The sequence below is a fragment of the Erythranthe guttata genome, chromosome 13 (genome assembly GCF_056151865.1).
Source record: "Erythranthe guttata isolate IM_541 chromosome 13, IM_541, whole genome shotgun sequence".
Taxonomy (NCBI): Eukaryota; Viridiplantae; Streptophyta; class Magnoliopsida; order Lamiales; family Phrymaceae; genus Erythranthe; species Erythranthe guttata.
Genome location: NC_142545.1, coordinates 9,480,806 through 9,506,342, shown reverse-complemented (window position 1 = coordinate 9,506,342; position 25,537 = coordinate 9,480,806). Strand labels below are relative to the sequence as shown.

Here is a 25,537-nt window from a genome sequence, read left to right as displayed (position 1 = left end):
CTAAAACAAATAGCAGAATTCGAAAACAAATAGCAGAATTTGAAATCAACTAAAACAAGTAGCAGAACTCGAAAACAACTAAAAAAAGTGACGAAAACAACCATTTTCCCGTGCGAGATACCCAACACAATTTCAATAGCAATAAAAAAAAACAAAGCAAAACGATGGCAACATTGAGGCGGAGATGACGGCGGCGTGGATAAGCCTCGCTAATGGCGTAATCGAAAATCTAACGATGAAATCGGAAACCTTGGTATCTATAACCGACAAAAGTTTCGTAGATCTAGGTCCGGGGCAATGGAGCGCGGAGGCGGCGATTCTCCATGAAGATACAGTCCAAGGTTTCTACATCCTCCTCGGGGTCGATTGATTCCATCATCAAGCAACTCCAACGGTGGTGGTTGGGGCACCATAGTCACGACAAGTGTAGGCAGGATCAAGACGGGGAGGGGCAGGGCAGAGGTGGTGGCTGAGGCGCAGAGCGGGGCGAACGAATGAACTATGACAAAAGAAATGGATAAGAACGGCTGGTGGAGAGAAAAATGAGAGGAGAGAATAAAAATAGATTTTCACGTAATTAGAGATTTTAAATATAAAAGATATGAGGGCAAATTAGGTTTATTGAGTATTAAATTATTGAATATTTATTTAATTAAATAACTAAAGGGGGTTTCACTAATATGTAAAAGGGGGTGGGATCCATTTTTATTATACTCAATGAGTGAGGGGGGTGTCACTAATTATCCCAAAAAAAAAAAGACAATGTCCCCAAAATTTTTTTAGATGTTATTATACTAAATATTATTAAAAAAGTTAATTATAAATATTTCTTTAAATTTTTAATTATTTTCTAGTCCCAAAACAATTTTAAATTTCATTTTGACTCCAAAATAGTGTTTTCCGTTAGCTGTGAACGGACACATGATATAGGGGACCAAATGTGTTTAATATCGGACTTTGAAGATGAAATTTGTTCACTTTGAAACAAAGGAGACTAAGAGTGGAATCTAATCAAACATGAGGAACAAAAATATAATTCTCCCATCATTTCGTACATAATACTTTGGACATACTTTAGTTTAATTTATTTTAATTTATATTCTTTACGTTAAAATATAAAAGTATTTATTTATTTTATTTCCATAATTACCCTAAAGAATCAAAGGTATGGAAACTTTCTAAAACACAATTCAACCTATACTTACCTATAAATACCTGATAAAATTTAGTTCAATTTTGTAGTTCTCGACCTCCCTAATAGAAATAATCACCATTCCGCCATTTATAATATTTTGGAAATGTTTGTATTGGTTTTGGGAGTTATTATTATTTTTTTTTGGGAAAATATGTTTGGAGAGAATAATTTGAAAATGAAAGTTATGTTTGTTTATTATTTGAGATGACGTAAAAGACACTGGAGTGGTCAAATCATGTTTAAAGGTGTTGGACAAATGTAATATAAAAGAAGACTTTGAAAAATAAAGTATTGTTTGTTTGTTTTTTAGTAACGATAATTTTTATTGCAGTAGTTAAATATTTCTATTATACCAATCAAATCATGTCTGAAGGATTAGAAGTCGTGTTTGGATTTTATTTATTTTTTTCAAAATTTACCAAATAGGAGTTCATTTCGAAAAGAAAAAAAAGTGAAATAAAAACCGAACCAATCGTGGCCTAACAACGAAATGAGATGAACATAAATAGGAATCTTTAAAATGATCCAAGACCTCACATGCTTAGACCAAACTACTTCCATTTATCTATTATTTCCTAGCCAAAGTGCACCCATTATCCACCTATATATTTTAATATTTTTGTGGTCTCTATCAAATACATTCTTTATTATTGTTTTTAATATTATTTCTATCGCACTACAGTCAAGAAGCAACTTTATTTAGCTTTGAAAACAAGTATAGAAATAATTAAAGTATAGTCTAGTGAAAAATAAAAAAATGTAAACATATTAATAAAGTGTAGTGTTACCTAATAAGTAGGCTTTAAATTATGGATACCAATTGGTCAAAAGTAGACGTTTAGGTTAGGATCTTGGGGAGATGCTCATGCACCCCTACTTCTATACAAAAATCAATTCCCAAATGTTACAAAGGTTAGCCGCAATTATTGCGATCCATCCAGCATCTACCTTTACTTTTTCTAATTTGTTTTTTTTTTTAAACAATTCAATTTTTGTTACAAATAAAATATAGGTGAAGGACATGGTTTGAAAAATAAAAGGGACCATTGTTCAACTTATGTGTCTCATTCCAGTAGTTTATGTATTTTTTTATCAAGTATTTCTATATCCAAGAAATATAATTTTATTGAATTTTTTGTGTGACTGTATGATTTTTCATTGCTCTAAATTATTGTATAAAACATCAAGCTTCTCGAGATTTGATTAATACTCATTTGAATTTGGCTGGATTGCTTATCACATAAATCTCAAAAGTAACTCTTAGAACTCGTTCGAATTCAAATAATTTTGAACAACCATGCTTCGGCTCGACTCATCTCGCTTTATTTACACACCTATTCGAATCAATGCAACATTTGATGAACTGAGAAAATCTGTTATTTATTAGTATGTAGAAATGTGCCGTGAAACTATATTTTTGATCTCATAAGTTTATCTCGAGTTCACATTGGTCTTTCTTGTTGACAAGAAACAAATTTCGTCCATCATGTTTTTAATTTGAAAATATTTTGGTCTTTTCCATCAATTGTCCGTTAGAACTAATGAATACAAGCATGCGTCCACCAATATCTTAAATGACGGACTAACGATAAATCGACGAAGAAAAGCAAAAATGAAAATCGTTGAAACATGAAAACTAAATCTATTTCTTGAACGAAAAATTCAATATTGAAATAAACACGAGGAATGAAAAGGGCATTTTTTCCAATATGTGTATTTTGGTTATGATATACTCTATTTGTTTCACAATAATTGTCTCTTTTTAAAAATAGTTTTGTTCCATATTATCAACCACTTTTAGATTTCCAATACTGCATTAAATGCATTTTTACTATTTTAACCTTATTAATATATTTTAGGTTGCGGCTATATACAAGACTAATTCCACTTGTGCAAGACCAAATTAAAATTTTCAATATATAAATACTATAATACCCTTACTTGTTAAAAAAAAATAGAAAACTCCAAATGTGCAATACCAAAAACTCAAAAACAAAAAAAACCCTATCACAAAATCATAAGACCAACTTTCATCTTCTCCATCAAAATCTTTCTCATTCCTCATCTATAAACCCATAAAACCTAAACATTCAAAATCATCAAAACTCAACAAATCTTACAAAGATGGCAAGTATGGAGTCAATAGACATCAAAATAGAAGAATCTACGGTGGAATAATCCAAGAAATTATGCATTTTGTGTTTTTTTAGCTAGAATATCGTTTTTCCAAAAAAAATCCCGCGCAGACACAGTCGACATGTACATGTCGAATTTTATAGCCAAAAATCGACATTGAGATGTCGATTTTGTAGTACAAAATCGACACTTTAGTGTCGAAATTTAATTGTTAGTAAATTATTCCAAATTTTACTAAATTTCGACATTAAGGTGTCGAATTTATGGACATATATTCGACACCTTAATGTCGAAATTTAGTTGTTTCATATTTCGACATGTACATGTCGAATTTTATAGGTAAAAATCGACATTGAGATGTCGATTTTGGAGTACAAAATCGACACCTTAGTGTCGAAATTTAACTGTTAGCAAATTAGTCCAAAATTTACTAAATTTCGACATTAAAGTGTCGAATTTATGGACATATATTCGACACCTTAATGTCGAAATTTAGTTGTTTCATATTTTTTTGTCATTTGTTATTTGGTCTTGCATGAGCAAACAAAAGCCAATTTAATTTATGGGTATATTTGTCATTTCATCTTAATAAAATGGAATCTTTTGGAATCTTTCTTTAATTTGGTCTTGCACAAGTGCAATTAGTATTGCATATAGCCGCATCCTATATTTTAACCTTATTAATATATCTCTAAACATTAATTCTCTCTTATAAATCATTAAATGATAAAAGGTTGTTTTAGTCATTTTTATGTGATTAAAATCAAGTAACATTTATTGAATTTCTTAATCTTTGTGAAAAGTAAAAAACGACACTTATTTAGGAACGAAGGAAGTATTATTGTACGACGCCCAATGTAGTTTGTCATAAAATATAGATTTGCCTTAATTACTAATGAATGTGTAAGTGATGAATTTTTTTGTAAAACAAAAAGAAAATATCCCCATTGTTTTGGTAACGAAAGAAGCCGCAATCATATAGGTGCATTGGATAAACCTAGTAACAGTCTCATATAATCCGTTTGTAAATCATAGAGAGACGTATATTACACTAGACTAATCATGTGTGACAAGCTCCACATAGAAGTCTTTGATTAAGGTGATTTGAACCTGGGTCAAGTGACGCGGGTCAATTAATACGGTCTTACTTGCTCCAACCGTTACGGAAAAAAAAAAAAAAAAATCCATTTTTGAATTAAGCGTAGGTGGGTGTTAAAAGAGTTCCACGTCATTACCCCAAAATCAATATATACACATACAAACAAAGACATTTCTTGTAATAAAGGAAATGAGAAATACGAAATTATTATGTTGAGAGTTCCAGTATGTTGGCTCCTGGGTATTAGAATCGGTCCTATATTATATATAACAAAGAGAAGAGATCGTAAAAGTTAATGTTATAACTTATAAAGCACAAATTAAAGAGAAGAGAAAAAGTAAAATACCAAATATCATCATTACCACCATCATAACTCAAATCCCCACTCAAATTCCAAACATTATTTCTCTCTCTCTCTCTCACTTTCTTTAACTCTCCTTCTCCCACCTCTTGTACCACTTTAATTTTGCACCACCTTTTGTGTTTCTGCCCCATCTCCTGTCTCAACCTTCCATATCTCTCTCTCTCTCTCTCTCTCTCTCTCTCTCTCTCTCTCTCTCTCTCTCTCTCTCTCACTCTCACACACACACATACACACACACAAAAGTATATATATATATATATATACATACATAAATATATCATGAATGACAGGAAAGCTGTGTTCTCTTTTGAAAGAGTAGTAATCATGTTTCCTTGGATTGAAATGGTTTATCATTTGTGTTTCTCTGTTTGAAAACCATAAACTAAAATAAAATCCCAGTTGGCCGGATAATTAAGAAGAGAAGGAAGGAGGATTACAGTTTTCAGAAACAAAGTTGAAAAAAATTATATATGGATACAAGAATCATAATTTGTTGCCGCCTAGCAGTTGGAGTATTAATTCACCTCGCTGCTGTTCTACTCTGTTCAGGTTACACTCTGCCTTACTCCTTTTCTTCTCCATCATTATTATATTGATTCTTGCTCATTTCTTTTTCTCTTTTCTTCTACTAATTCATCATTTTTCAACCCACCTTCATCCCCTTTTGTTACATAAATGTCTTTTATATATTTTTTTCTAATAAACTACAAACTACTCTCTCTCTCTCTCTCTCTCTCTCTCTCTCTCTCTCTCTCTCTCTCTCTCTCTCTCTCTCTCTCTCTCTCTCTCTCTCTCTCTCTCTCTCTCTCTCTCTTTTGCACATGTAATTGTTTTTTTAAATAAGTACTTGGCTATAATTGTATACCATGCATGTAAAATTCTTTTATTACAGCGAGGCAGTTAGTTAATTTTTTTGTCCCTTCCAAATTTGAGTAATGCACATAGTTATTTGAAGTTTGAAGCCAGTTTTGTAATTTAAAAAAAACAATTAAAAATAAAAAAGAATTTTGTTCAATGTTCAAGATCTTCTAGATTGGGTTTTGCTAGATGCTATATTACTTATTATACTATGCCATGTTCTAAGATCACAGCTCCAATTTAACATCTGCATATATAATGTAATGAAAAAAAAATAGAAAAAATTAAATTGGATTTTGATTGTACTTCCCAGGTTCAAGTGTGAAAGCAACACAACACAGAAAACTATCAGTATCAGTATCAATATCCACAAGGCAAATGGACATAACTACCCCTATCACAACTGTTCCAACAACTACTAATCCCAAAATTGTAAACCCAACCGATTCGAATCCAGAACTTCCAGTAGTAATGAATCCGGCTAATCCAATAACCACAACTCCATTATCCACAAACTCTCCATTGTCATCATCGGCCGGAAGTTGGTGTGTGGCTGTCCAATCTGTGCCGCAGGCGGCATTACAGGCGGCGTTGGACTATGCATGTGGCCAAGGTGGTGCCGATTGCTCTGCCATTCAGCCCGGTTCTGGTTGTTATAATCCCAACACCATTCGAGATCATGCTTCGTATGCCTTCAATACTTACTATCAGAAGAATCCGATTCCGACTAGCTGTAACTTTGGTGGTACTGCTGTTACAACAAGTACCGATCCAAGTAAGATTATTTTTTTTATTCTTTTTTAACTTGTTTAATAGATTTATTTGTTTATTGATGTATGTAATTGTGAATGCAGGTTACGGTACATGTCAATATCAATCAACAAGGTAAGCATTAATACAACCGTAATCTATAAGTCATCATATATAGTTATTGTGTTCAAATTTAAGGAGAAAAACTTATAATTAGTGCCTAAATTTTGCAGCACAAGTTCATCTGTATTGAATATAACCAATTCGATTGGATCCCGAGTCTTTGGTGCCGGTCGACCAATCACTCCTGCTACTTCAGCAGCTGCCATGCCACGTTTTATCCATTATCTTCACTTTATATTATTAGTATCTCAAGCGATTATTATATTATCTGTCCATGATATAATCAATTAAATATCCGTGGCTTTTGTTACAAAGGATTGTAGCAATTTCTTGGTTTGAATGTACCATGCATTGATGTCAACAACTCTTGATGAAAATTCACCGAAATGGAGTGTATAGATAGATATAGATGAAGAGGAAAGAAGCAATTTGGTGGAATTTTTGTATTTCTTTTAATTTAGTGATCTAACTATTAATTAATTCTACTAGTGATTAGTACCAGTTTAGTAGTTCTGTTTCCTTGTTGATAATGATACATCTTTTTTTTTTTTTTTCTTATATATATATATATATATATATATATATATATATATATATATATATAATTTAATTTAATTTTTTTTGGTGTTTGGAAGGGTGGAAGGGTAAAGCTGAGAATCTTAGTAGGGAACTGTGTTAAAAAGCAGTGTTCTATCTATTATATGCAGATGAACTTTGACAGCATAAGGGACTATGCCTTTGAAAAGCAGTGTGCTGAAATGGAAGAAAGAAAAAGTTGCAAAACAGAATAAAGCTCTGCAGGATAAATCAAAACTAGCTAATGAAAAAAGTGAAGTGATTTCAGTAAAGCTCGTGTCAAAACTTGCTAATCAAAACTATGCCTTCTAGCTATTTGTTGTTTTGGAGGGTATTTTTGGACAACCAAAAAATTGAAAAACCTCCTTATCATTCTCACTTTTACAAGTACAAAATAAAAAAAAAAAATAAAAAAAAAAAAAAAAAAAAAAAAAAAAAAAAAAAAATACCAGTAAGTGAGATGTCCGTTGCACGTGGGTCATGATTTTTATTAATTATTTATAGATTTATTAACGATTTACTCGAGTACTAATATTAACAAGCAGTACAATAAAAAATAAATATAAATACAGAAGCTTATTCAACAATTAGAGAGAAAATCGATTATACCCTCTCGATGCAAAATTTTGGCTAGGAATGGGTAGGTTTTTATCCACCATCCGATACATTATCGATTATAATCTTAGGTGGATAATAATTTTTTAACTGATCCATTGGATTGGGTCGACAATTTTAACCAACCCATCCATAATTGGTCGGTTGGTGATTTTCAATATTATCAAAAGTTGGTTGACCGATAATTACCGGTCAACCAACTATATTATTATAATTTTATTAAAAAATATAAAATAAAAGATGTTTTCTTAACTACTTTGAACTTCTTAATCATATTTTAACTCCATACTTTGATTTTTTTTAAGCAACTAGGTGGTGGACATAACCCATCAACCAACTCATTCCGAAATCAAATATTCGGTTGTCAACCATCAACCGACCCACAAATGTTGGGTCGGCAACAATTTTCAAATTTGAGCAAAATTGGTTTGTTGGAAATGTCGGTGTTTAGGCTGGTCATTGGGTCACCCAACCCAGTTCCAGCCCTAGCATAAATCGTTGTAAATACATTTCAGATGTATAACAAAAATAACTTATTTTAGACACACATTTACACTTCGGGAATAGCTAAACAAATATCGTTTATTTCTCACTTCAATACCACCAACATGAAAAATAGAAAATAAATAGGTAACAACATTAATATCCTTAATAAAATCAATACCACACAAATTTTGCGTGTGGTATTGATTTCCGTTAAGGGTAATAATGTCATTACCTATTTATTATCTATTTATTTTCTATTTTTTATGTTAGTGGTACTGAAATAAGAAAAAAATGGTATTTATTTTAGCTGCTCCCTTACACTTCAGATGTCAGTAGTTATTAGTATTTATTTGAGGATCCATCACAAATAGGGTAAATAGTATTTAATACCCCTGTGGTTTCACCATTTGGCACTTGACCCCCTCTGATATCGATTTAGGCATTTAACCCACATATGGTTGTTAGTTTGTAGCGGCCGTCTAATAATCCGTTAAAGTTAACCGTTAGTGTATCTCACTCGCCCAAAATTGAAGTGGTTGAAGATTTCTCAGGCTGAATTTTCTGATAATGTTGCCCATTTGCCTTCAATAAAAACCCTAGACCAATCTCTCATTTTTATTTTAATTAAAAAAAATAAAAATAGAAATATCTAATTTTTTTTTAAAATTATGTATTACATAATTTAAACCTTTAGATTAATTATTTTTTAAATTACATATCTGAATTCTTTTGTAATTATTTTATATTTTTCAAATAAATTTATGTTCGATTAGTTGAACTTCAGCGTTCTCATTTTTAAGCAAAAAAGTATATATATATATATATATATATATATATATATATATATATATATATATATATATATATATATATATATATATTATAAAAATAAATTACAAAATCTGAAAGAAAAATAAAATGAGGCGTGAATAATACAACACCCAGGAGAAGAGAGAGAAATAGAAATAAGAAAGAGTTGTTCAATCATCAGTCAATCCATTCAATTTCTCGAAATTGTTGCCGTTCTGAACATCCGTTTTTTATTTTGCTTACTTGGATTACAAAGCTACGATCTTTGGAGCCAAAGCAGATTTCCCGTTCTATGTGTAGTATGCTGCCGGCGCCGCCGTCGTCATCGTCTTCGCCACCATCGTCGTGGGTCATGACCATAATATCAATCCGCCGCCGACCATCACCATGACCTCTTTTTCAGTTTCAATTTTCAGAATCGAAAAAACCTTCAACCACAGAAATGACGATAAGGAGACAGAACCACGATGAAGGAGAACCTTAAGTTGCAGAGATGTCATCGAAGAAGACAAAAAAGCGCGAATAATGGATTTTGAGATACATTTGTTGTTCCGATGATTTCCTCTGTTGTCTCAGACGGATTTTTTTAAAGGGATTGGAATAGTTGGGGCGAATTTGAAGGTGAAGGAAAACAAGAAGAAAATTAGGGATTTAAGAAGTTATGAAAATTGTAGTTTAGTCCTCTGAATTTGGGCTATTTATAATTAAAATATATCGAATTTACATTTATCATTAAAAATGAAATGTAAGGGCATTTTAGATATTTAACATTTTCAGTTAGTTTATTAGACGGCCGCTACAATCTGACAACCACATGGGGGTTAAGTGCCTAAATCGGTTTCGGAGGGGGGTGAAGTGCCAAACGGTGAAACCACAGGGGGGCTAAATGCTATTTACCCTTACAAATAAGCCCAACATGGGCTATTTATTCATAAATGGGTCCAAACAAATTTTTTTTTTACAAAAAAGTCCACACATTGTTTAGAGGTGTGTAAAAGACTAAAATACCACCTCACATTTTTATAGGTCATAGTTTCATAATTTAATTCAATTTAACCTCAAATTTCACTAATTATTCAATTTTGACCCTAAACCCAATTTTGAGTACAATTTCGCCCGTCACCGCCGGTCAACCGTCGTTGACTGCCGGTCTTCGGCGATGACCTATTTTTTTCCTTTTTTTTTCTTCTTTCTGCCGCTAAGCGGCGGTCAACGCTGGTCTCTCGTGGCGTTGACTTTTTTTTTTTTTTTGAAAACTTTTTTGTTTCTTCAACATTTTTAACCCGTTTAAACAATGATATTGTTGTGGTTGACAGTCATATTAACTTTATTATTGTTTAACACAGTAATTATTAACTATATTATAGACTAACACAGTAACATTATTATATTACTCTCTAGGACAATAATATTAACACAACAAAATTATTATTAGGGTAAATTCCACTTTACCCCCTTGTACTCTGCCCAAGAACCACTTTACCCCCTCGTACTCTTAATTTCGTCGATTTACCCCCTTGTACTTGTACAATTTCCCAATACAACCCTCTTCATCAACTTTTTTCGATTTTGACTCTAACGCCATTTGGTCAAGTCAAAATATTGACGTAAATATTGAATTTTTTCGATTTTGACTCTCGAGATTAGATAAGAGAAAGTTTCACACATTCATATATTTTTTTCTTTGCACTGGGTGGAATCGATCAATTTTTGGGTCTTGATTTTTACTAAGTTAGGGGTTCAATTTGGGGATATCTTGGAAGGGGAATTGGTGGGAGAAGAAGAAATGACAATATTGACGGAGAAGAAACGACGCGTTATAGGCAGTGCCAATTTTGTAATTTACAGAGTTGACCAAATGACGTTAGAGTCAAAATTGACAAAAATTGAAGAAAATTGCTGTGTTGGGAAATTGTACAAGTACAAGGGGGTAAATTGATAAAATTGAGAGTACGAGGGGGTAAAGTGACTCTCAGGCAGAGTACGAGGGGGTAAAGTGGAATTTACCCTTATTATTATCGTGTAATAAAGTAATATTAATATGTTGATCGTTCAACATGCAAAGACAAACATAATAAAAAACAGAATTAATATCGATGTGGTTGACAGTAATATTAGTGTCAACCACAGTTATATTACTATAACGACAGTAATATTACCAGCAACAACAGTAATATTATTGTGTTTACAGTAATATTATTACATTAATCGGTCAACCAATCAATCAAAACAAAAATGCCAAAAAAATATTGATGTGCTTGACAACAATATTATTGTGTTTACAGTAATTATTACATTGACTTGTCAACAAATCAAACAAAATAAAAAAATCCAAAAATATAATAATATTGATGTGGTTGACAATAATTGTACTGTCAGACAGTACACTTACGTAAATGTTTTGTCAACGATAGTATAATTACTGTTAATGACGGTAAAATTACGGTCAACGTTCAGTGCCGGGTGTAAAAAAAGACGGATAAAAATTTTCGGGAAAAAAAATAAAAAAGTCAACGTCGGAAACGACGGCGGAAAAAGCAAAAAAAAAAAAAAAAATCAATGCTGGAGACCGGCAACAAAAAAAATAAAAAAAAAATAAAATAAAACAACATAAAAGGAAAAATTGAAATTTTTTGTTCAAAATTGATGAAATTGAAGTTAAATTGGGGTTAAAATTAAGAATTGAGTTTAAAGGGTTTGGGGTATTTTTGTCATGTACACTAATTTTACCTTTATTTATAATATATATTAAAGGGATGAACTTATTGGCGAAAGAGATATAACACCAGAACCTATAATATTATTATAGATGGTTTATCACATAAAAACTCATTTATTTAAATCTTTTACCACATGGATTGTAAACATTTGTGTAAAGTTTTTATTTAAATAATAGAAAATAATTTTATGAATAAATAATTGGGTAAATAACACTTAACCCCTTTGTGGTTTGGACATTTTGCACATAACCCCCTTATGGTATCAAATTAGGCACATAACCCCCTTGTATTTTTGATATTTTGCACATGACCCCCTTATGGCGAAATTAGGCACATAACCCCCTTGTGGTTTTGAAATTTTGCAAATGACCCCCTTATGGTATGAAATTAGCACATAACCACCTTGAATAGAAATCTGGAAAAGACTAAATTACCCCTATCAATTCAAAAATTCTTGTTTTAATTTGTAAATAATTATCCTATAAAGTGAAACGCTTAATGTATTTTTTTATAAAATGAAAAATATAATATATTATTGTGTTTTTTTTAATTTTACAGCACAAAAGGTATATAATACTAGTTATTGTACGATTGACAATTTATTCGATTTTAAAAATCAATTTGAAAATCTTGAAAATCTTTAACATTATCATTAATTATGATTATTATATTACTATTTTCTATATAATATATTATTTTATAGCTGTTATCGAACTTTAATTTTTTTAAGAAACAGAGTCTTTATTTTACTTATTCTTTTGGAAAAATCTAAAAAAAAACATTTCTCGAAAGTTGAATTCGGGTCGCCTCAAAAAAGGAGCTCTTCACCTATCTGAGGGATAGGATTTGGTCCAAGATTAAAGGGTGGGGGAGAGACAATTATCGAGAGCCGGGAAAGAGGTCATGATCAAAGCGGTTCTACAAGCTATCCCGTCGTATGTAATGGGGTGTTTTCTATTGCCAGAGGGTATTTTAAATGATGTGGAGGCGGCTATTCGACGTTTTTGGTGGGGTCATAATGGAAATCGGCGGATGGCGTGGCTTCCTTGGAGAGAATAATGCAAATCGAAGGGGATGGGGGGCCTTGGATTTAGGGATCTTAGAGCTTTCAATTTGGCGATGGTGACGAAACAAGCATGGCGGATTTTCACCAACCCAGACCTTCTGCTATCAAAAATATTGGCGGCAAAGTATTTACCGAGAGGTCATCTATTCAGTGCTGACATTGGACTCCGACCCTCATCGACATGGAGAAGCATCAGGAAAACTATTCTTTTTTTTTAAAAAATGGGTCTTTGCCGTAGAATTGGGAACCGAAGGGACTCATCGCTATGGGCTGACCCATGGCTTCGAGACGGAGGCTCTCGTCGAATATTCACTAAACGTCCAGCCTCTACGATATTTCCCGATCGCGTGTCTGATATTATGAATGTGAGCTCGAGCACTTGGAATATGGATCTTATTAATGACGTTTTTTGGCCAGTGGACATTGATAGAATTCTTGCGGTTTGGCAGGGGTTTCGCCGATGATGTGTGGACTTGGTATTTTTCTAAAAATGGTAATTTCTCGGTCAGATCGTGCTACTATATGATTCTGGACCACCTAAGAGAGCAGGATACGCGAAGAAGTGGAGGAGAAGGGTCCAACAGTGGCGGTAGTGAAAGAGATTGGAGTGCTATTTGGCAACTTGAGTTTCCCCCAAAGATTAAATCTTTCCTTTGGCGAATGTGTAGCAATATTATACTGGCAAATGCAGATTTATTTAGGAGGCGGATCAGGCCATCTCCAATATGTAGTCGGTGTAATACCGAAGAAAAATCTATTTTACACGTGATCCTTCTCTTCCAAGGTATGAATGGGGTTTGGAGTTCCCCGCCATTCGAGAAACTCCAACGAGGGGATACATCTTCGACATGGGGATAGTTCTGTGATGCGAAATGTTTGCTTGGAGAAAAGGAGTTCTTGTTGGCAATGGTGGTGGCGTGGAAATCTTGGGACAGAAGTAATAAGGAGGCTAACGGAGAAACAGTTTTATGTGCGTCGGATGTTATACGTTGGTGTAGAGAATACATGACTATGTTTGAGGATGCTCAGATCCGGCCAAGGATTACTGCGCAAACTTGTCACCCGAGTGTTTGGAATCCACTAGAGGAAGGCAATATCAAAGTGAACTTCGATGCAGCTTTACCTCGCGAGCATCAAGGGATTTCGGTGGCAGCAGTAGCAAGGGATGCTGGTGGGTGTAGCGTTGGATGGCAGGTGCTCAGAATACGGAGACGCTTTCAACCGGCGGACGGAGAAGCATTGGCGGCTCTCACTGCTATCTCTTTTGCTAAAATGAAGGGTTGGACCAACATTGAACTCGAAGGAGACTGCCTTCAAATAATCAAAGCACTCCGAGACGGTGATTACGAAATGGAAACCTTTCGGGCCATTGTCAAAGATTGTAAGAGATTAGCTCTCGATTTTCATCAAATTTCGTTTGAATTTGTCAAGCGTACGGGAAACAAATTAGCCCATGCCCTTGCTCAATACCCTTGTAATAATGTTCTGGAAGGTTTTGCTCTTCCACCCAATTTGACTGATATAGTATGAATAAAGGTCTTTTTCCCATAAAAAAAAATAGACTACGGAATTTCAGATCATATCCCCAATAACATCAGAAACTAGTACAATAGATGGTAGCAACATAGAAATTAAAAGTTGAATTCAACTTACATATTGAAATTTATTATCATCCAAGTTTTCTATTTTTAAATAGACTACGGAAATTAAAATCCACATCCCCAACAACATCAGAAACCAGTACTATAGATGGTAGCAATATAGAAATTTAAAGTCAAATTCAACTTATAGTACAAAATTTATTATCATCCAAGTTTTCTATTAATAATCTTCAATTAAATTTAATCCATTTGACCAAATGCAGTAGATAATTCAGAAAAGTCTAGTAGAAAGTGATAGTACATATCGATGTTGCAAAATAAAATTTTGAATGAGATACATTCGTCTAAACATACATATGATGACGAGAGAACATGAAATTATATGTATTTCCCTTCACCATATGCATTAAGATATTTAAAAATTGTTGAGCGAAGACCTTTTTAACAATTATTATACTATCAAATGAATATAAATGAATGGAGCAAGAGGAAGTAATCTTGCACGATTCTCCTTTTTATATGTTAATTTGCTGATTGTCCAAATTCTTATCAATTCCTAAACAAAGTCGGTTACTTTTATTCATGTTCGTGTAATAACTAATCGTATATATTTTTTATGACCTCCCAAATCTAACCAATTCCTAAGCGACGTAGGTTACTTTATTCATGTTCAGGCTATTTTATTTTGTATTTAAAGTTAAGTTCTAAGCAAAATCATAACCCTTACTTATTATATTCTATCATGTTCAGACTTCTTAGATTTTTTCGAACAATTTTACGTTCTTCAATAACATCACCAAGGTTTCGATTTGGTTGACGATTTCAACAACTTTAGAAAGAAAGGATTGCATTCTATCGTCTTCTTTCATTGCCATGTTATCGAAATCTCTCCAAAGAGATTGGAGTTAAAAAGAAGTGACTTTCTCATTTCCTTTAAAACTTTGTTGTAAAATATCCCAAGCTTCTTTTACCTTTTTTGGTCCAAATATTCTTGGAAATATGGTTTTACTCACGCCATGTTGAAGATATCTCAAGGCACTTGCATCTCTCCGAATATTCTCCTTGTAAAGCTTTTGTTCTGCTTCACTCCACGATTCACTCGTAGCTTCGTGGCTCGGCGTATCTGTTCTCCACGATATCCCAAAGATCTAAAGAGATATACAAAGTTTTCATTTGACTACTCCAATAGTCGTAGTGTTCTCCGTCGAAGATGGGTACTTGGTTGGGGGTAAGTGCAAAGATAGTATATTTCCGTAATTGAAAGAGGTTTTGATCGTCGAATAAGGGTGGAGAGACCAACCAAGAAAACTGGCTCTGATACCAAATTTGTTGGGGTTTTCAATATGCGGAAGTGTGGTGTTAAGAAAGAACACCAAGAATTGGTGTAGAGATTTTTACTAAGTGGAGAACAATGGAATCACTTAAGAACAAGAGAGGTTTTTAGTACTGGAAATTCTTAGTTTTTAGTTGTTGTTTATTGCATATAAAAAACTGATATTGGGTACAAGATATAGGGTAGGAATGAATACAAAGAGACACTCTATTCTAAGTTCCAAGTTCTTAGAAAATGTAAAAGCCTTAACAAGTTACAAGAAACCTTCTTAACTTCTACAAGTCCAGTCTTCATCTTAGAATGATGTTCCAACTTCTATATTGGAAATATGAATTACTATTTTTAACATTCTTGTGCAACCATGTAATGAATTTAAGGGGCACTTATTTTCTCATTATAGCTTAATGATCGTGTGCCAATTTTTATGTTTATAAGATGAAATGCGTTCTCCAGAACTATTTAATGGGATGAGTATTCGTGTATCATTTGTGTTCAATTGTCAGTTAAAATATATTATCTGTAATGAGTTTTTGAGTTTTCAGTTACAAATGTGTGAGAGTTGTGAGAGAAGTTTTTAGAATCTCAGATTACAAATAAGCAAATTTACAAAAACTCACATCTTTGTTCTTCAAAAATGACTTTAGTATCAAAACTGAAGAAAGAGACATCCAATTATCAAAACATAAAGATAAGGATTACAAATATATTCATATAAACTTGGTCAAAGTTGGAATTAAGCTCCTTACTAAAGAACGACTAAATACATCTATCCCTACTGTCCTTAGAGATACAAGATTTACAACCATTGAAGATTCTCTTCTAAGTTCAATCGAGTCTAGTTTGTATACTGGTCCAATCTCTTTTGATTGTTACCCTAATCTAACACTCTAGTTAGATGATAAAAATATTTTAAAATCTTTAGTGTTACGAATCAAAACATACAACTACAAAATGCTGAAGGATCAATTCCCGTTGCAATAATATTTAGAATCCATTAAAATGCTATGAACTCAGTGTTTCACCACCAAAGTTAGATTCCACTGTAATATCTAAATACTTAAAGAGTACTAGGATAAGTGAAATCAATAAACATATTACAACTTTAGTTAAAATACAAAATATAATAATAACAAACTATTAGGACCAAAACGTAATATTCGACAGTTGTTAAGCTAGTAAAACTTTAGCTAGTTGAAATCAAAATTATTAGAGGAAATATTTGCTAAACACCCTTTATTTTGGACTTATATAGGTAGAAATCCTAGTTGCTAGATGAATATAGGCATAGGTCATTGGCCCAAAGAAATAATGTAAATAAAATAAAATAATTAGTATATAGACATAAACACCCTCAATTAATAAGAAAACAAATCTCATTTATTCTCTCTCCAATCTCACGTTTCTCTCAACCTATATTTAATCCCTCATCTTTCTCCATCTCTCTCTCTCTCTCTCTCTCTCTCTCTCTCTCTCTCTCTCTCTCGCGTTCTTCTTTGTTTTTTTTTTTTTTTTACTTTTTCTTTATTTTTTTATGAAGAAATATTATAGAGAAGGAAATAACAGGGATGTGAGATGATTTCTTGATGAAAGAATTAAAGAGGACAGCAAACATCCCCTCCCCTCTCCTAAACAAAATTCAGAAATTTAAAATTCTAGCCAAAATTCGCATTGTGTCTCCCGTATGTAGAGCATTCCCATCGTTTGGTGTTCGCAATTTTCGTTTGCAGGTTGGTTTAACTTCGTTTGTTGTTTGAAGAATTGCATTTGGTGTTGAGATTCGATTCGTCTGGTTTACAATTTGCAAGGTATGTCTTAAGTTCCATTTTACAAACACTATGTTTAGTGTTTTTGCAGTTTGCAACGTGTTTCATAAACAATTTTTTTGTTGGTGTTTCTAATGATGATGATTTTTTTTTCAGTTTGCTGTTTGCATTTGGCGAAGTCGTGGGTAATTTTTGGTTTGCAATTTAATAATGCAAATTCTGGAATTTTTTTCTCAGTTTGCTGTTTGCATTTGTTTGTTTGCAATTCAATAACATAAAATCTAATTTTCAGTTTGGTATTTGCAGTTCACAGAGTCATAGGCGTCGCGTGAATCGTCGCAGTTCCCGGAGTCACCGATAGCGTTTTTAGAGTATGAGTTAGTAAAATAAATTGTATATTTTATGAATTAATTTAATTTTTTAGTTAATATTTTGAAGCTAGATTTTTGAGAATTTATTTTGATAGAGAGAATTTTTAGAATTTAATTTGATTTAAACCAAGGATATTTAGGTCACAATAAATATTATTAATTTATTAAAACATGGAAATTTTGACTTGGATCTACAGACATAAATTATAATATAGAGGGACTATAGCAAATTGCCCAAAATTATTATCAATAACATTGTAATCATTATGGAATAAACATTATTTGGTGGAAAATAAAATAATACAGAATGTCTACAAAGGTAATATATAATGGGACACTCACCAAAACCAAAAGTAAACCATGTCTACACATACACACACAACTCTAGCGTGTCACATGGCAACATACAAATTTTATAAATGAAATTAGTTGTCATCTATTTAGTCAGCCACACATTATTTCATTTGGTCATCTCAACTATTGTACATCTCCAACTCCAACTAATTTCCATTTCCCACCATTACAAACATGGAGGACAACCACCACCTAATCCGGCCACTTCTTCACCCTTCCACCACAAACGCCGCCGTAACCCCACCACTAGATGACCATGTACACCACAACCTTATGAACCCCATCTCCGGCATCATTTTCCGCCTCTCGTTGGTGGCCTTTATCGGCATAGTGTCCATATGGGCAAACCACGAAGCCTCCAAAGGATACTCTGTAACAATCGTCAATGATTCCGGCCAAACAGTCGCCGGAAAAAGGTTCCATCTTTTCTACGTCTCGAACGATGAAGCCACGCGTGTTGTCGTCAAGGCAAGTAAAATTATCGAAAATTTTCTTTATCCCAATCACGATAAAATTATTCCCTCTAGAAAACAAGTCAAACATATAGTTCTAAAATTATCCGACCGGAATTTGACGGATAATTATGCCGTTTATTCAAATACGGACCGTGAATTTGTACTCACCATAAGTCCTTCAATTATGGGAGGTGCAAATTTTCGTCACGACACCGTTCTAGCAATGCAACGAGGTGTGGCGCGTATTTGGCTATGGGATGGTCCAACAAATCTAATAAACGGTATTGTGGAATATATGGTCATCAACAACCTAGGTGGTTCTTCCGCCGCCTCTTCTCGCGCCTACAGGGCTGAGCCTCCACAATCAGCCACCACGTGTTGGAAGAACGATGACTCTAGGGTGGTGGCGGAGTTCTTGAACAACTGTGAGCGCCGCCGCCCCGGATTCATTAGAAGATTGAATCAAGCTATGAAAAATGGATGGGAGGATGGCAAATTGGATGGAGCATTGGGCCAGCCGGTTCAAAATCTATGTGCAAGTAATAATGAGTCGTTAAGGTACAACTTCTCCAGCGTGTAGTACATCATGGTTGTATCCATATGTTAGTTTGATTTGAGTGGGTGTCACATTGGCCAATTGCCACAAGAAAGAGAAAGAAGCAATTATTGGCTGGAGAGGGAGTTCAGGTCCCACCACATCACATGGGAGGAGAAATCAACGGTGGAGATTGCTTTGTTTGGGCCTGATGCTTTAATTTATTTATGATGACAACAACATTCATAGCCAAATACGCGCCACACCTCGTTTTTAGCCGGTTTTGTATATTCTATATCTATACTACTTATAAAAGTGAGAATGTTAGGGGAGGTTTCTTCCCTTTGTTGCGATGACCAAAATGCCCCTATCAAAATTAAAATAATTAATATTAATTTATAATTAGTCTTTTATTATATGTTTATGAAAATAATTGATACTTTTTAGAGTTCAATGTATAAAAGCATCTGAAAAGATGAACTCATGTATCTATTAAATGTTAGTCATATAAGAAATTCAAAGAAACTCAATGGTCGATAATTCAATATGAATTTCAATTTTGCATCGGTTACACCAAAGAAAGAAATAAATGATCGTAACTTCCAGTTTCAAGTTCTCATTCATCTTTTCTTTCTCTTCTCGATTTCTTTTTCGTTTTCTTCTTTTTTATTTATTTTTTTTGTTCTCAGTTCTATGTTTAATTGTTTGAACCCTAAATTTTGAGAAATTGATAAAGTTTTCTAGATTAATGAAGTAATAAATCCTTCATGTCAAGATCGGATTGAGCCTCTGTTAATAAAGTTCGTAAGTTATTTTGCATATTTTTCCCACTTCTATGTACTAAGTTAATTTTTTTTATTCATTTGAATTAATTGACCTAATGAAACATGTATGGGTTATATGCATGGGGGTTATTGATTTAAAATTATTTCTACTCGGGTAATTCAAACCAAGTGTTTCAGTTTCATAAAATTAATGGTCTATGTATGGGGATTATTGATTTAACTTTTATCTACTAAATTTACTTGCAATTACATTTTATTTTTCCGTTCAATTCTTTATTCATGTATTGGCATGTAAGATTCATTGTGATATAGTTTGTGACTAAGAATGTTATACGTGAAGTTTGTAAGGACTTTCTATTTCAATTGGCTTCTTCTTGTCATCTCAAATTCACGTATGTACATTATCAGGGACTCATAACAAAAGAAAGAAAATGTATTGATCCTGCAACTGCTTTATTTACTTAATCCAAAGGTGATGTTGCATGACTTTGGGTTTAGCCAGTGATCCAATCTCATCAAAGTTGTTAGTCTTTCTCCAACAAGACTAAGCTATACATTTTCTGGAAACCATAATTTAATTATTGATTTACGTGGCTCTTGGTATTCCACATCCCGTTTATGAAAATAGGAATTGAACTGCCATGTTATTAATCTTTGCTAATGTTATGAATTGTGAGTGGATAAATAGGGAATAATCTGTTAAATGGGCTTTATATTGCTATTGGTAGTTTTGCATTAGATGATTATATTGGATTGTCATGTTTTAGTTACTCGGAGACTTCACTTTTGGTGGTTTGACTATCTCTTGGTTAGTGATATAAATTTTAGGGGAAATTCTACTTTCCCCCCTTTTACTTTGGCTCGGTATCACTTTACCCCATTCTATTCATTTGCCCCCCTATACTTGAAAAATTGTCTCAACGTGGTCCTCGCTGTTAATTGTCTGACATTTGACCTTAACGCCGTTTGATCTAAGCTCTAAAATTACAAAACTGCCACCCCTCCCAATTTAAATAATTATTTAATAATAATAATAATAATAATAACAATAATAATAATAATAATAATAATAATAATAATAATATATAATAATAATAATAATAATAATAATAATAATAATAATAATAATAATAATAATAATAATAATAATAATAATAATAATAATAATAATAATAATAATAATAATAAAATAATAATAAAAAAATCAAGAAACGAGAAAACATAGCCAACGACGTCTGCCACCATTTATTTATTTTTTTATTTTTTGGATTTTTTAATAATTATTTAAGCTAGGAGGAGTGGTTTTTTTTGTAATTTCCAGACTTAGATCAAACGGTGTTAAGGTCAAAGGTCTGAAAACTAACGGCGAGGGCCATATTGAGACAATTTTTCAAGTAAAGTCATATTCAGCCAAAGTACAAGGGGGAAAGTGGAATTTACCCTAAATTTTATGCACTTGACTGGTGGTTTTATGTTGTCTAATGGTAGACAAATATAACATGAAATTAAAAGTTATTTCTCATGTAATTTATTTATATAAACTTGTTTCCGTGATTTTTATTTTGATGGCAAAAAATTTAATGCCCCTTGTTTGTTTTATCTTCTATATTATTTGAATTTTTAGTGATTTTATTTGTTCATGAACTTCTTATATTTTCCAATTTATATTTTTTCCCTCTAAATATTAGGGTCCAATGGCTATAGATAGTTTCCTTTTTAATTTAGTAAGTTTTGTGTTTACTCCAAATTAAAAATCATGAGTTAAGTTTTAGGCTCTGATCCTTCGTGCAGACAATACCTCCCACCTTATGTAAAACACTTGTATTCGCTGTTGTGCTCTCATAAAAAATTTAATGTTATTAGATATTAAATTCCTTTAACACAAATCTTCGATCTGGTTCCCATTACTATTCAGGTGAGTTTTAGGGAGATATTATTATAGAAAATCTACGAGCCATTCAAGGGGATACTAGAGTGAATTATGCCAGTTTACTTTATATGCTTTATCACCCTTATTATTGGAGATATTAGTGACAAATGATACACTTCACTAATAGCTTACACTTTCGGTTGAGGTAGTCATTCAACATGGTATCAGAGTCAGACCAAATGAAAGGTCATGAGTTCGAATCCCACCGCCATCCATTTCAAATATTTCAAGTGCAAGGCTTCAAATGTAATTTGCTTAAACTTTAGGGGGCGAATTGAAGATATTAGTATTAAATAATAATAGCTTAATTTTGGTTGAGGTGGTCATTCAACAACTATATTTGGTTCGTTTTTTTTTTCCTTGTATAGCAAGTCGATATGATCCGTCAAAACTACAAGATAAGGATGTTGGATGTACATCATTTTTCTTAGACATAACAGGCATGGGAGGTACAACCGTACATGTGAAGTCATCAACAAATGGATTCTCCGATCCATGGTGTAGTCACATGATGATGAAACTGATAGCTGAAGGACAAAATGAAGCCATCCAAAATGCATAGGCAGAAATTTCAGCTCAATCTTGCATTCTCGAATGGTTTTACTAAATAGTTAGTTTAAGGAAGCTAAGTGAAGAAATGGTTGTACATGTAGTCCGTTCTTTGTTTTGATATTTCATGACATACCAATGGTTAAAAACAAATTGTTTTAGTTTCATTAATATATTTCATTGTTTTATTTAGAATTGTAGCAGGTTTTACTGTATACAGGTCAAGATTATGCTCTTGATACGCTCTTTTAGAATGCATTCAAATAGACAATCAACTCAGTGCTCTAGAATAAAGAAGGCACATTTTACTACCCTTGAGATACAAGTTCACTTGAGATATATCTTTCAATCTTTGTAACATATCAAAGATATCATTGTATGCAAACTTATGGACAATATCTAAAGTTCTTCCATGAATTATTTATTCTTTATAATTAGACATAGTTTCACTTTGTGAAATTATTATGTCATTATTTTGACAGGATGATGGCCTGGTACATAGTATGTCAAAGTCAAAATGCCCTAAGGTATGTTATTAAAATATGCAAGTGTCCTTTTTGTTTATGAGAACCTCTCATCTTCTATGTTTCGAATTAATCTAAATTCTCTAACTCTGAAACGATCGAGACCATTATAGAGCTACTCTAGACTTGCGGTCATGTGGAGCGATATTCTTTGTAAAGGTTGCACGAACCTAACCTTCTCTTTACACTACTGTGAATCATATAGACCAATTAAATTTGTTTAGAGTATGTTTGGAACATAATTTATATTCATGCTCTTTGCTAGCTGGAAATTATGTTAATGCACAAGCTTATAAGTTTTTTGTTTATTTTTCTAATGTATGTTTCATCATTCAATAAGTAAAAAAATGGAATTGGTTAAAGAAAGGGTAATCCATAATAAGAAGAGTTCTGTTGCATAAGGACTAGGTGTGCCATGAGGAACATTACAATTGGATGATGCATTTTGGTTATTATGAGTACATTTGCTGTCCCACCAGAGAGTTATAAGAGTTGTATTAGTTTTCAATGATTTCACATAGACATCATTAACTTCAACAACTATCATATTACAATAGCAATACTAAACAAAATCTCGTAATTGACTGCAGATCTGATCATAAATCTCGAAAAATATGTTTTCCTAGGATTCACCTGAATTTCAATGTATATGCAATACAAAGAAGATAAGAGAAGCATTTTAAGTTTGATTTGATGTAGTTTACATTTCTCCAATATTTACAGAAGTAGTGTTAAGTGTATATTTGTACACTTAATCGTACCTTTTAATTGGAGCTTTTGGTGGGTTTTAATGATAATTGGTGCTTAAAATGTTGATTTATTGTATTTTAGGTACAAATTGAAGAATTGGATAAGTATGGGGTAAAAACTGCATTTTTGGAGAAAATATGGGCGAAAAGTGAAGAAGTAAAAAATCTAAAGAATTATAGCCCAGACGGCCGTCTGAGGATTACACTTAAATCTCAGACGGTCGTCCGAGAAACGGAGGCAGTCTCTGGAATTGAGACGGCCGTCCGAGTTTTAGTACATAATCTCAGACGGCCGTCCGAGAAGGCCTAGAAGCGCAGTAAATGAATTTTAATTGCACAGGGAAACTACCTTTTCCTCCAAATTTTCCACCCTATATAAGAGCAAGCCAAGCACATAATTGGGCATCAATCTTTTACGCAATTTCAAGAGCAACGAAGCAATAACAAAGACGGAGAATTCGAAGATTACAAGCATACTTTATCTTTTTATGAATTATTATTTTGTTTTTATTTTAATCATGAGTAGCTAACTCTTTTATTCCTAGGATTTTATTTCGAACCCTTTGTGGGATTTATGAACCCAATTCTATGATTTGATGCAAGTTTTAATTCTGGATTATTTCTTCTACTTGTTTTATTAAGTGCATAAACTTGATCACATTATGTGCTTTTATGTTATTGTTAACCGCATGAATCGGAAGATCGGGTTAATAATTAGAATTGTGGTAGAAGAGCCTTTGTGGTATTAACATAGGAATATAGTTAATCTCTTAAGTAGCCATTATTGAGACCTGTGCTTAATGTTGTGTTCTAGAATTAATTGCGTAGGAATACAGTAATTGAATCTAGAGTATTAGAATCGTAATACACGCGGAAGCGGGTTATGATTAATTTAGCATCTCAGGTTAATAATATGAGTTAATTACTTGCATAATTGAAGGGATTGAGGGAGTAATAATCACATAGGGGGAGAATAAAATCCTAGGTTTGCTTTCTCTGGTTAAATGTTCGATTTTACTTGCTTTCTTGCTTTTGTCTTTTTAATTTGCTTAATTTAGTTTAGTTAATTTAGTTTATTATTCATCTTTCGACTGTGTAGGGTGGGCTTGATAATACTTGATAGGATTTAGTGTCTAGGATTAAGTAATTAAATATTCTCTGTGGGATCGATATCCGGACTTAATTGTCAACTATATTACTTGTACGATACGTGCACTTGCGTGTAGGTATTATCACCAACAAGTAGCAATATGTTTTTGGTCTAAAACCAATTGACTCATATTTAATAAAAGGCATCTTGCAATCTAATATGGACATAAAAAAATTATTTTCACCATATAATAATATTACGACACGTGCAACGCACGTGTACCTTGCTTGTATTTCTAAAAAAACATTTACAAACTTATATCACCATTGAAATTTGGAATCATTTCACGTTAGAAAATTATATTTTGTGCATTTGCTGACAATTCAACTTTAAGTGGAATGTAAAAATATTTGTTTCAAAATGCATACATATAACATATTATTGTAATGGGAAATATGCAATACCTTCTAGATTCTAAAATATTTTTGCACTAACTATTATTGACTTTAAAGATATTTCACACTCTCAAATCTCATTTTAAATGAGTGAGATTCCCTGGATTTGTGTGAAAATATAAAAATACCCTTAACAAAACCACTCATCTTGTTCGCCTCTCTCCATCCCATTCTTACGTCTCGTTTCTCACCCCTACTTTCAGACTATTCTTTTCTCTCTTCTACATCTCACTATTTCCTAGATT

General features: G+C 32.7%; 2 protein-coding genes across 2 annotated transcripts; both read left to right on the top strand.

The window, feature by feature from the left end:
• The first annotated feature begins 4,898 nt into the window (after window positions 1-4,898).
• LOC105966682 (uncharacterized) lies at window positions 4,899-7,058 on the top strand. The gene is made up of 4 exons (XM_012991272.2): window positions 4,899-5,343; window positions 5,966-6,427; window positions 6,507-6,537; window positions 6,636-7,058. The coding sequence occupies exons 1-4, from the start codon at window positions 5,265-5,267 to the stop codon at window positions 6,814-6,816; spliced, it is 753 nt and encodes a 250-aa protein (XP_012846726.2). The 5' UTR covers window positions 4,899-5,264; the 3' UTR covers window positions 6,817-7,058.
• An 11,044-nt stretch (window positions 7,059-18,102) lies between these two features.
• LOC105966714 (Plant basic secretory protein (BSP) family protein) lies at window positions 18,103-19,735 on the top strand. Its single transcript, XM_012991300.2, has one exon. The coding sequence runs from the start codon at window positions 18,395-18,397 to the stop codon at window positions 19,253-19,255; it is 861 nt and encodes a 286-aa protein (XP_012846754.2). The 5' UTR covers window positions 18,103-18,394; the 3' UTR covers window positions 19,256-19,735.
• The last annotated feature ends 5,802 nt before the right edge of the window (window positions 19,736-25,537 follow it).

Excerpts from the sequence above, each read along its gene's own strand:
- LOC105966682 (XM_012991272.2), top strand. The coding sequence starts at position 5,265 with ATGGATACAAGAATCATAATTTGTTGCCGCCTAGCAGTTGGAGTATTA. Across the intron at positions 5,344-5,965 it reads TGCTGTTCTACTCTGTTCAG|GTTCAAGTGTGAAAGCAACA; the intron begins GTTACACTCTGC and ends TGTACTTCCCAG. Across the intron at positions 6,428-6,506 it reads TACAACAAGTACCGATCCAA|GTTACGGTACATGTCAATAT; the intron begins GTAAGATTATTT and ends TTGTGAATGCAG.
- LOC105966714 (XM_012991300.2), top strand. The coding sequence starts at position 18,395 with ATGGAGGACAACCACCACCTAATCCGGCCACTTCTTCACCCTTCCACC.